At 32.3% G+C, this 12,645-nt stretch overlaps 1 protein-coding gene across 2 annotated transcripts in view; it reads left to right on the top strand.

Annotated features, from left to right (window-relative positions):
* LOC114337602 (cathepsin L-like proteinase) overlaps positions 1-12,645 on the top strand; it is a 35,700-nt gene that overhangs the window by 2,542 nt on the left and 20,513 nt on the right. For both annotated transcript variants that reach the window (XM_028288093.2, XM_050657223.1), the window contains exon 2: positions 6,293-6,386. In XM_028288093.2, the coding sequence (XP_028143894.2) occupies positions 6,303-6,386 (84 nt within the window). In that variant the 5' untranslated portion in view covers positions 6,293-6,302. The remainder of the gene's footprint in view (positions 1-6,292; positions 6,387-12,645) is intronic.

The raw sequence follows: 12,645 nt of genomic DNA, 5'->3' as shown, positions 1-12,645 counted from the left end.
GTCCATCTCTTACTCTAGCCTTTCTGTGTATCTTATTTTCGTTGTTTCTTCCCTTAGTTTATAAATTTAAACTAAATCGAAACTAATTACAAACAATATCGGGTATTATGCCCTAAAACAACAATAAACATCAATATTGTTTGCATACAATTTGAAAGGGAAAGGAACAAATTTTGAATAAAAATATGAGGAATACATTCATATCCTTCACGAAGCATGTTTTTAAGTTCTGCAAGACTTTCTCGCTGACCTGGTTGACATCCTTTATATACCGGTGAGTATTCAGGAGGCTATTGTTGAAAATAAGTTTAGTTCAAGCTTCAAATGAGATTCCAGTCCAAAACATGACACCACCACCAACAAACTTTCTTCTCTCGGCCGTATAAGCTTGCATTATCTTTCATTTCTCCGTCTCCAGACCCTCTCCCGGCCATCGCCAGGTTTCAAACAGAACCGTGACTCATCAGTAAAGAGGATTTGGCTTTAATCCTGTATATCCCGGTGTTGTCTGGGTTGTAATTCGGGAACACCTGCCAGCCTTCTTGCCATTAGTCCTCTTTCATTGAGGCGTCTTCTAACCGTTATTCACATTTCGAACCTGCTGCAGACGGTTTATTGCAGCAATTGACGTGGAATGGCGATTTCTTACGTTCCATTAAAATAAAACGATCATCTTTTTGCAAGGTAACTCTTCTACGACCGGAACCAGGACGACGAAAGTATCTACCAGCTTCTACAAAGCGATGGAAAGCTCTCCGTACTTTAGTTCTCGGAATATCAAAAGTTTCGGATATATAAACTTGACTTCTTCCGTCTTGTAGCAATGCAATAATTCGAGCAACATCTACTGTAGATAATACCATATCTATTATTCACTTAGTCGAAATTGACGTTTGAAAAGCTAAATTACTGTTTAACGACTTGTTTCAATTTAGAAGATACAGCGACTACAGAAAACAGAACAACATAGACGTCAAAACTAAGTCACATACTGTAAAAATCAAGCATGAATGATCGCAAAAAATTCCAATGAATTTTTATTTTCGGAAATTTATAGGGTTGCCACTTTTTTTGCCGGTCAGTGTATAACTGTTTCATTATAGTTATTTTCCTAACTAGTGCGGAAATTCATACTTTTCCGCACGCGATTGCAGTTTGCATCCGCACTTCGGTTCGCGTCGTTCGGCAAGCAGTCGAGTGCGGAAAAGAGACTTTCCGCAAGAGTTAGGAACAATATTTTTTTACGAGCGTTTAAAAAATGACAAAATCTTAATAAAATAATTGAATTAAAAAATAACGCTAATAAGTTATAATAATCTGTTATGCAGTATTTAATGGTGTATATCAATACAGGTTTTAATATTTTTTCCGTCGACCGTCCATTTATGATCAATTTTAACAACCTCAAAATCATTGATAAATGGCCCCTATTAATGAATGATTTTCTATTAATGAACGATTTCATTATAGGCAACACAACATATATTTCTTGCATAAATTAATTAAACGCTCTGTGATTGGCAGTGACCTGTGGTGTAGGCAACCAATCATATACCTATTTATCTTCCCACTAAAAAATTTAAAATCAAGTAGCCGCTGTTTGTCCTTTCAGAACGTTGGTTACCCTCATAGCTATCTTAATTTTATTCACTGCCACCCTAAATAGCATGCTTGTATCAACACCATACCAATCTCGCAAGTTCTTCAACCATGAGGTTCTTCTTCGTCCTGGACTGCGTTTGCCTGCTATTTTTCCTTGCATGGTATTTTGTAGCAACCTATATTTGGGACCTCTCATTAGATGTCCGAGATACTCCAGCTTTCTCTGCTTGATGCTTTTTATGATCTCAGTAGTCTTGCTGAGACGTTCTAGTATTGTGGAGTTTCGAATCTTCTCCACCCAAGAAACTTTTAAAATTCTTCTGTAGCACCACATTTCGAAAGCTCAAGGCGATTTAGATCGATTTTATTCAGAGTCCAGGACTCGACACCATAAAGTAAGATCGAGAACACGTAGCAGCGAAGTAGGCGGATCCTTGGACATCTTTCTAAAAGCAGCTCTAGCCTATCTGTCATTGTATGTCGTTATTTACTTTATTGTTTAAAATTCTGTGTATTTGAAAAATCAAAAGATGGATATATCTTTATTTCTGAAAAGTACGGTCGACGGAAAAGTTTTGTAACGAACTCGTGAATTAAAATGGCGATTAAAAATCTCGAACATTAACGCGTTTGCTCCGCTCACGCGTTAAAATACCTCAATTGTTAATCTCCCTTATCCACAGAGAACGGCAGTTCTCACCAGTGGCGCACAACACCCCTACAAGCGACACTATATATACACGAAATTTTCGATTTTCTAAACCTGACTGAATGGAAAATTGGGCCACATCCCATTTTAAAGTTTACGAAAAGACTCGTCCATCCATATGTTAATTCTCCATTTTGGTCCAAGGGTGTGGAATTTACGGCCCTTCCCATTTAAGGCCTGTTTTTCGTTCTCGTCCCCAAAACTCCCAAAATTTTCAAAAATTTAAGCCCGACCTTTGCGGCTTCTGATAGCATATATCATTACCTTTCCAACGCATGTTTAATTTTGAAAATCGGTTGTACCATCCAAAAGTTATCGAGCTCAGAAATATGACTCAATTTTTATTTAAAAAATGGAAAATGTTTGTGGATATGTATGTTTGTATGTATGTATGTATGTGGAAAAGTTAAACCGATCTGAATTTTTTTTTCTGTGTTTCAAGAGGGTGTGAGGGCCGATTCAGAACCGGTCTAATTTTTGACTTCTGACTACCCGTAAGTTAGCTAGAGGACTAAGTAGATACAAAATAGCATATTTTTTGGGCGTATATATCTTAGGTTCAAGAAAAGACAGGAAAACCGCAAATACACCAAATTAATAGGGTTGAGTTAAGCTTTCAAATGGCCCTTAAGCGATCAAGCTGAGACATAAGCACTACTCACCATAGCCAAAAAACTGAAAAATTAAACTTTGAAAATTTTGGTTTTTCGACAATTACTCAAAATTTCAACCTACGAATTGCGCCAATAACTGAGCGTTTGTAGAAGGACTCAGGACGCGTCTAACGGTGTATACCTTATATCTGGGAAAATTCGAATTTTTAAGTTATAGGGTTCATAAGTATGATCAAATCTATTTCTTATGGGAAAACGGTTTTTCAAGCTCAATAATTCCTGTAATACGTTCAGTTATCATACTCGATCTTGGATGCATCAGATACTACTTGTCAATACGTTTCAAATTCATGTTTAGTGATCAACATCAGGTAAGCCGTTCAGAAATTATAGAGCTTCAAAGGTATAATTACTCCAGGAACTGAAATTTTTCACTTCGCAATTTTTACAGAATGGATAGATTTGTTTAAAAAGTTGACAATAAGTAGTGGATAGTCCAAGGATCAAAATCTATATGATGCCGAAAGACGCTTTTACCAAGGGGGTAGTTGCCACCTCATCTCGAGGGTGGAAATTTTTTTTTATATTTTGACCGCAAATGCTGGTAAAAATATTAATTATAAACAAAAAATGTTCATTATACATTTTTTTGATAAAATTAATAGTTTTCCATTTATTAGTTATCGAAGCTGTTAGTTTTATATCGGAAAGATTACCAGATAACGGCAGTTCTCGCCAGTGGCGCAGAAATACACCCCCTACACGCGACACTATTATATACACGAAATTTTCAATTTTCTAAATCTGACTGAATTGAAAATTGTGCCAACTCCCATCTTCAAGTTCAGAAAAAGACTCACCCATTCATATGTCAACCATCCATTTTGGTCCAAGGGTGTCGATTTTACGGCCCTTCCTATTTAGGGTCTGTTTTTCGTTCTGGTCTCCAAAACTCCCAAAAACTTCGAAAATTTAAGTCCAACCTTTGTGGTTTCTAGTAGAACTGATCATTACCTTTCCAACGCATGTCTAATTTTGAAAATCGGTTATACCATTCAAAAGTTATAGAGCTTAGAAATGTGACACAATTTTTATTTAAAAAAGGGAAAATGTTTGTGGATATGTATGTATGTGTGTTTGAAAGTTAAACCGATTTGATATTTTTTTTCTGTATTTAAAGAGGGGGTCAGGGCCGATTTAGAACCGGTGTAGTTTGTGACTTTTGACCACCCATAAGCCAGCTATAGGACTTTGTAGGTACAAAATGGCATATTTTTTGGGGGTATATATATATATATATTCGGATCAAGAAGAGGCATGAGAACCGCAAATATATCAAATCAATAGTGTTGACTTAAGCTTTCAAATGGTGTCCAAGCCGTCAGGATCAGACATACACACGGCTCAGTATAGCCGAAAAACTGAGAAACTAAACTTTAAAAATTTTGGATTTTCGACAATTACTCAACATTTCAACGTACGAATTGTGCCAATAACTTAGCGTTTGTATAAGGACTCAAGACGAATTTAACGATGTATACCTCATATCCGGGAAAATTCAAATTTTTAGGTTATAGGCTTCATAAATATGATAAAATCTATTTTCTGTGGGAAAAACGGTTTCGAAAGCTAAATAATTCCTGTACCTAATAGCTTCAGTTATCATACTTGACCTTAGATCCATCAGATACTACTGGTCAATACGTTTCAAACTCATGTTTACTGATCAAAATCGGTTAAGCCGTTTAGAGAAGTTATTAAGATACAAAAGTATAATCCAATTAACGATTATTCCCCAAATGGTTTATGAGTTGTAGTGGTTACGACGCTAAATTTGATCTGGCAACGGGCAATCCGACTTCATTTACAGGCCATCTCAATATATTTTTTTTTTCAATATATTTCGAATAGAAAAAAATCTAGTGTACATTCGACGGACACTGGATAATTTGGGAGATAATGCAACAAAGGTGACCATTTATAAAGCTTGACGTGTAATAGAGGAACATTGCATTCAACTTCATACATTTAATTTATAAATAACTTTGAAAAACTCCTGATACAAGAATAAAAAACCGCTAAACGCCGTAAAAATGAGTGGCGCATAAAATATTCCAGCTACAAAAGATCTGATATGAATGTTACGTGGCGCGAAAATGGATTTTCATTTGATGCAAAACAAAATTCTAGTTTTATTTTAAAATATTTTTCCATAATATTTGCTAAATTTTAAGTAAACGCGCCACAAAAGAGTTTCAAAATTCAAACTGTATCAAAGTTACTCTTTTGTGGCGCGTTTACTTCAAATTTAGCAAATATTATGGAAAAATCTTTTAAAATAAAACTAGAATTTTGTTTTGCATCAAATGAAAATCCATTTTCGCGCCACGTAACATTCATATCAGATCTTTTGTAGCTGGAATATTTTATGCGCCACTCATTTTTACGGCGTTTAGCGGTTTTTTATTCTTGTTATTAATACACTTGTTGGTTAAATAACTATAAAGTCATAGCAACGACGTCAAACAAAGCAATTATTGTCAAAAAACACGTCACACACTTTAAAATTTCCACGCATCTTTACTTACGAATTTTAAAATAATTCAGTGATTTAGAAGAACTACCCCTATCTTTTCTCGACGTTGTCAGTAATCTTGATCTGTTACCGGAAAAATAAGCAAACAGGTACAAGAAATAATACAAGATTTTTATGAGTTGGTGTAAAGAAAAAAGTGTAAATAGCTTAAAAGAAGAAGTGTTTTTAGGTTATTTTATTAGTCTATCCAAAATCTGCAAACCAAATACTTTGTGGTCGCGCTGTTCCATGTTCAAGGCAGTATTAAAAATTGAAAATATGTCAATATAGGCGATTATTTTAAGTTAACAGCATATTTGTATAAAAAACACGCCAAAAAATCATTAAAAACACACTACGTATGTAAATTCAGTGCGGAAAAGTAATGCGGCAAAGTAAAGCATTTCAAACTAAAAAGCGTGCGGAAAAGTAGACTTTTTGCACGCTCGTAAAAAAAGTTTCAAAGTATTGCCTTACCCTTACATCTAAGAGATCTTACATAGGTTTTTAATTTCAAACAACTTTTTATAATATGTAAGTAAGTTTTCATAATAGGTTTTGGATATTTTTAAATAAAAAGATACCTACCTATTTTATTCTTAAACGAAATTCATAATTTTTGTCCTACCTCGTATAAGATGGATAAAATTTGACATCCGATGGTTGCATCTTAGTCTTTATACTCTGGACAACTTTTCATGAAGTAAAATTAATTATAAAAAAATTCTCGAAAAACATATTATGTAGCCTACTTAAGTAGATCATCTGTATATATCTGAAACATTTTTTCAGAAAAATCAGAATGAAGCTGTTGATCATTGCTGCTGCCCTCATTGTGGCCGCAAATGCCAAACTATCTGCATTCGAACACTGGAAGAGTTTTAAGGTATTGCTTTTGTTTTATTCTGCTTTATTATTGTATAAAAACAGAACAGTTATTTTTATACTGAGTTGAGAATCGCATAAAAATATATTTCTTCTCTAATTTCATGGAATTTATTAATCATCATGCATTGCAGTTTTTAAAAAAATGTCCACCTTCATTTAAAATTTCATTTCAAACTTGTAATTAGTAATGGAGTTTAAAGTCTACATTTTATAACAGGATGATTTTATTAAGAATATGAAAATGTGCATATGAAATATCAATACAAAGCAGGAAAAATCCCAAATACAATACAGGAGATGAAGAGATTGCATACTGAAATAATGGGAATTGCACATAAATGGAAGTTCACAATTTATAATAATAGAGAAAAAGTGGTGGATCACATGACTATGAAGTCATTACCAAAGGCGTTACTATTTTTGTACCAATATCAGCAAGAGGGATGTTACTATAAATACAAGCCAGCCACATCTATATAAACATCATTCAAGTTTATGCTTCCACTTCAGACAAAGAGGAGAAAGAAGCAATTGAGTTTAATCAGAAAACAAGAGAATCAAATTTGGCATAATAAAGCCAAGCTTGGAACTGTAGAAAAACCACAGTTCAACGGATCACATGGACTTAGAGTCATCAAAAATGGAGAAAACCTTTTAAAAATCTCAGAAGACTAAGCACTAATTTTCACCAACAAAATATTCCAGTTACCACCTCCAAAGCTGTACACGTGGAAATCGCCTCAAGACAGATCCAAGAAAATCATTAGAAATTAAACAGGTTACACTTTGGTAAATAGAAGATTTCTAAACACCATGTAGCTATTAAGAATAACATATGTCAAGACTTATCCGGGAGCATACTTCAAGCCGGACAACGTTCCACTTATGGGAGTATTCCGAGTCAAAATCAAAGGAAACAAGAAAGAAAAACAAGATCATATAATGTTAACATGGAGGAGAAACACTAGAGTTAACAAAAGCTTCAACAACCAAATTCAGAGTCACAGAGCTAAGAATGAAGCGATCTATCATAGGGATACCTCTGCGAGACAGAGAAAAAACGAGGATGTCGGGAGAAGGACCAATCAATTTCATTACATCGAAAGTACAGCCAGACTAATATGAAGATGGGTAGACAATGTCAGCATCGTTCCACCACTTATACGATGGAATGACGATTTAAGAAACACATCATCATCATCACCCATCATCATCATTTTTGTCCATTGTGCTCTATTTTGACCACTTTGCATCTAATTTCTTTACATTTTCTTGATATCGTCAGTCCAACGAGTAGGGGCTCTTCCTTTACTTCTTTTGTCTAATCTCGGCCTCACTGATTCGGACGACGTGTCCTGCTCAGTTCCATTTCAGGGTGGCAATTCGGGAAATTACATCGGTAACTCCTGTTCTTCGTCTTAAGTCTTAGGTCTTCATTTCTAAGTCGGTCACAAGGCATTGACTTTTCCATTTTCTTCAGAGCTGACATTAAGACTAATATTTTAATATTAAACATTAATAAAAGAATTAATTAAAGTAATCAGAGAACTTTTTTATATGATGTATAATTTCAAATTATAGTTATCGGCGTCGTAATTGTAGCATTTAATTTGTTTGTTTGAGTTTGATGAAGTTTATTGTTCAATAATTATTAAACTTTTTCATATGGTATTGGTGGAATGGTTGTTTGTACTTCAACACTGACGTTTAAGATACGTATATAATATTTGAAAATCATGTCTACTTTTTATACGATGAGCTATGTACCATATTTCATATTCTTTCATTCCCGTTGTACGGCTAAGAATTTTATTTTCTCCATTTTTTAAACGCTTTTTTAAACGCTTTTCTTTACTTCAATAGTTTGTATCAAATTTTTAGACGTTAATTTGACTGACTTTTCCTCAATGCAAATGAATGAAAATTTGCAGACATATGCTTTCGCGGGAACAATACACTAATAATCAATAAAAAAAAATTTTTATGTTTATTAATTGTTTAAATAAAAAAAAACGATTTTACTGGAAAATGCTTAAATTCTGTTGTTTTTTACAATGTAGAAACTTGAAACTTTTACGGGTTGTAGCTAATGATATGAACTATACATAATTTCACTTTTTACGTTAATTGTTTACGTTATGCTTCATAAATTAACAATAAAGTTTCAAATTTTGAACGCTCATATATTTGTTTATATACAGTATGTCCCTGTAAGTTGTATCCATATGGATAACTTTTTTATTATTAATTTTACGAAAAAAAGTTATTCTTCATAAAAAGCTCTGCATGGTCCAAGACCTAAGATTCAATCATCAGATATACAATTTTATGAATGTTATACGAGGTATGTCAAAAAGTTTGAATTTCACTCAAGAGTAAAGTAGCTTTATTTCTCACAATATTGAAATTTGCTATTATGAAAAGTTGTTTGGAATTAAAAACTATATTCTAATATGCAATTACATCCTTCTAATTGAAATTTTTTTTTTTTGAAAAATTATGGACAACTAACATTATTTTCAGTTATTTCAAATCTGATAATTCTTTTATTATTAATTTTACGAAAAAAAGTGATTCTTAATAAAAAGTTCTGGATGGTCTAAAACCTAAAATGTAACCATCTTATATGAAATTTTATCGATTTTATACGAGGTATGTCAAAAAAGATAAATTTAGATCAAAAGTAAAGTACCTTTATAGTTCAGAATATTTCAATTAGAAGGATGTAATTACATACGGAAACATAGTTTTTTATTCTAAAAAGTTTTCATAATAACAATTTTCGATATTGTGAAAAATGAACGTATTTTACTCTTGAGCGAAATTTATATTTTTTGACAAACCTCGTATAAAATTGATAAAATTTGACATGTGATGGTTGTATTTTAGGTTTTAGACCATGCAGAACTTTTTATTGGGAATTACTTTTTTTCGTAAAATTAATAATAAAAGAGTTATCTGAATTGAAATAAGTTATCCATAATTAAAAAAAAAAATTCAATTAGAAGGATGTAATTGCATACTAAAATATTGTTTTTAATTCCAAACAACTTTTCATAATAACAAATTTCAATATTGTGAGAAATAAAGCTACTTTACTCTTGAGTGAAATTCAAACTTTTTGACATACCTCGTAAAATATTCAAAAAATTTGATATTTGATGGTTAAATCTTAATTTTGGGACCATGCAGAGCTTTTTATGAAGAGTAACTTTTTTTCGTAAAATTAATACTAAAAAAGTTTTCCATATGGATACAACTTACAGGGACATACTGTATATGTAAATCAGCGTTTATTCGTGTCAAATTTCAATACGATACGAAATAAAACTTCAATCAAAACTCGAATTAAAAAAATTCGTGTTTTTAACGTAGTCTTAGAAAAATCACTGGTAGAGATGTTTTGTGCTACAATTAACATTAGAATTCCTTTTGTCGTATTAATTAATAAAACGCTTTTCTTTAGCCCAATCTTTTGAGTCAAATCTTTGGACGTTAATTTGATTGCCTTTTATTCAATGCAAATGACTAACAATTTGCAGACACATGCATTCGCGGAAACAATACACGAATACTCAATAAATTTTTTTTTGTTTATTAATTGTTTAAATAAAAAAAAACGACGGATGGTTGGTTGATTGGGTCCTCAGGTAGAGTTTCACCATGTTCCCAGAGGTTTAATCCCTGAACATCGGCGTTTAGCCATTTTAAATTTATTTTAACATAATGTAGATTTATTTATAATCACAACCATTGTTTGGTTCTGGGGCTATTTTGCAAGTATTCAAATTCACTGATGATGGACCGATAGGTTTGAAAACGTTCTGATGAACTCATTTTTTTGAATCCATTGGGATTCTAAAAATTTTTATAAATATACCTTTTACATAGAATTGGTCTTTACTTCATGTTCCAGTTTGTTTAAAAAATAAAAAAAGAATGTGTGTGTACTTTGTACGCACGTAAGAAGATATTCTTCTATTATATAGGTAATTTAAACGAAGTAAATATACTTAACAGGTTATTTGTATTTTATTTAAAAATTAAACTAACTTTCGTATCTACCACTTTCAAAATTTTTTTATTAAAATAACGAAAAATAAAAAAAAGTATGAATCGTCCAAGGATTAGAACCCGCGACCTTCCGTGTGCTTCCGTTCTCTGTCCCACCGCTCTGCCAACTACGCCATCGAGCCACTTGTATTGACACGTAAGTTTCGGATATAATTACACAACACGGCGACAAACTGTAAAAATGTTATGCCTACATATTTTATTATTTTACTACAGGGAAACACAAATCCAAAAACACAAGAATTATAATAAATAATACATTTCCTAAAACCACTAATATATTCTTTTAATGCCTTATTTGCACGGTTACAGATACATACATACCTCTCTTGAAAAATTAGCAATGAACTACATACTGTCAGAACTACATACGGTCAGTGTGCGCAGGCGCGTGGTTCATGTACAATTTTACCCTCAATCGATTCGCCGCTAAAGAAGAATATCTTCAAAAATATGAAAAAAATATTTTTAAGAAACGCTTTTCTTTAGTTACGAATGACTAAAATTAAACATATAAAAAAATCAACTAAAAAGCAAAAAATAAAAAGAAATTGTAAGATCTAACACATTCGTTCAAGAAAAGCGTGGTGCGAAAACTGTTTATTCGATGAAGACGCGCCACGCTTTTCTTTGACAAATGTGTTAGATTTTTTAAATTTTTTTTATTTTTAGCTTTTTCGTTGATTTTCAACGAAAACTTTTCGTTTATAAATTTGCAAAAGTCTGTGTGTTATTGCGTCGCCGCGATTCTTATGTAGTTTTTTCTTCTAAATCCAAATCTGAAAATGGCATTTCGATATTTCTAACCGTCTTCGAGATAATCGACCTCAAAGTCTAAAATGTGACGTCACAATCCGGTTATCTCCTACAGACGCACTAAACGTCAGCTCAAATGGTTGATTAGGAAGTAGGCTACTTTTATTTTAAATCTCGATTTGCCAAGCATAGGTTATTTACATTTGAGTTTGACACTTCGTGAATGTCAAACTAAATTTTAAATTAAGTATTAATAAAACGTCAATGACATTTGATAGTGAATTTAATTATTATATAAAATAAATAAGATGTTCGAAAATACAATTTGAGTATAAATATTTTAAAAGCAATGATTTATTAACAGTTTTAAAAACGTTTATACCAGTATAAATACGGCCTCCCCTTTATGATAAATGGACTGTCCCATTTGCTAAAAAATTAAAATATTATGTATATAGTATTTTTACTACAAAAACGTTATTACGTAGGACAAAATTTTTGACGTAAGAGAACTGTCAAAACATTAGAATGTGACTTTTCAATATTGCTATGTTTATTATAAACACGGCAATAATGAAAAGTCACATTCTAATGTTTTGACAGTTCTCTTACGTCAAAAATTTTGACCTACGTAATAACGTTTTTGTAGTAAAAATACTATAACCTAGTCGTTCCCTAAACTCGATACAACAGGGCTTTTCATCGATTGTCATTTGTTTCGAGCTTCTGTCATGTGTCACATAATATTAATATATCTACGTCATACATCTTTGGTTTGTATCATTGGTATATAGTATATACCAATAACGTATGACGTAGATATATTAATATTATGTGATACATGACAGAAGCTCGAAACAAATGACTGTGAATGAAAAGCCCTACTGGCTAGTGATTGTAGAAGGTAATTTTTTGTTTTTTGAGAATTTTGCCGAAATTGGCAAAATTACTAATTATTTAGTAATAATTATCAACTATATAGAAATTATTTTTTTGTCGAATTGGCAAAATTATTGACTAAAATCACAGCCAGTATTGTGTCTGTGTACATCCTTCTAATGGAAAAAAATATTTTAAGATTTTTCTCAAATTATGGATACCAAGAACATTTTCATTTATAACTCTTTTATTTTTAATTTGACAAATAAAAGTTATTCTTCATAAAAAGCTCTTCTTGTTCTAAGATTTATGATGCAACCGTGTCCCAAAAGTAGGGGAACGGTCGAATATTTCGCGAACTAAACATCGGATGGAAAAACTGAAAAATACGTGTTCAATCATTTTCAAAAATCTATCCAATGACACCAAACACCAACTCCCACTACACCCACTGGAGGTGGGGTGGGGGGTAACTTTAAAATCTTAAATGGAAACCCCTAGATTTTCTTGCAGATTTGCATTCGTTACGTAAAAGTAAGCAACTTTTA

Source organism: Diabrotica virgifera, chromosome 7, assembly GCF_917563875.1.
Source record: "Diabrotica virgifera virgifera chromosome 7, PGI_DIABVI_V3a".
Taxonomy (NCBI): Eukaryota; Metazoa; Arthropoda; class Insecta; order Coleoptera; family Chrysomelidae; genus Diabrotica; species Diabrotica virgifera.
The sequence above is the reverse complement of the archived record's forward strand: the minus strand, read 5'-3'. Positions and strand labels throughout refer to the sequence as shown.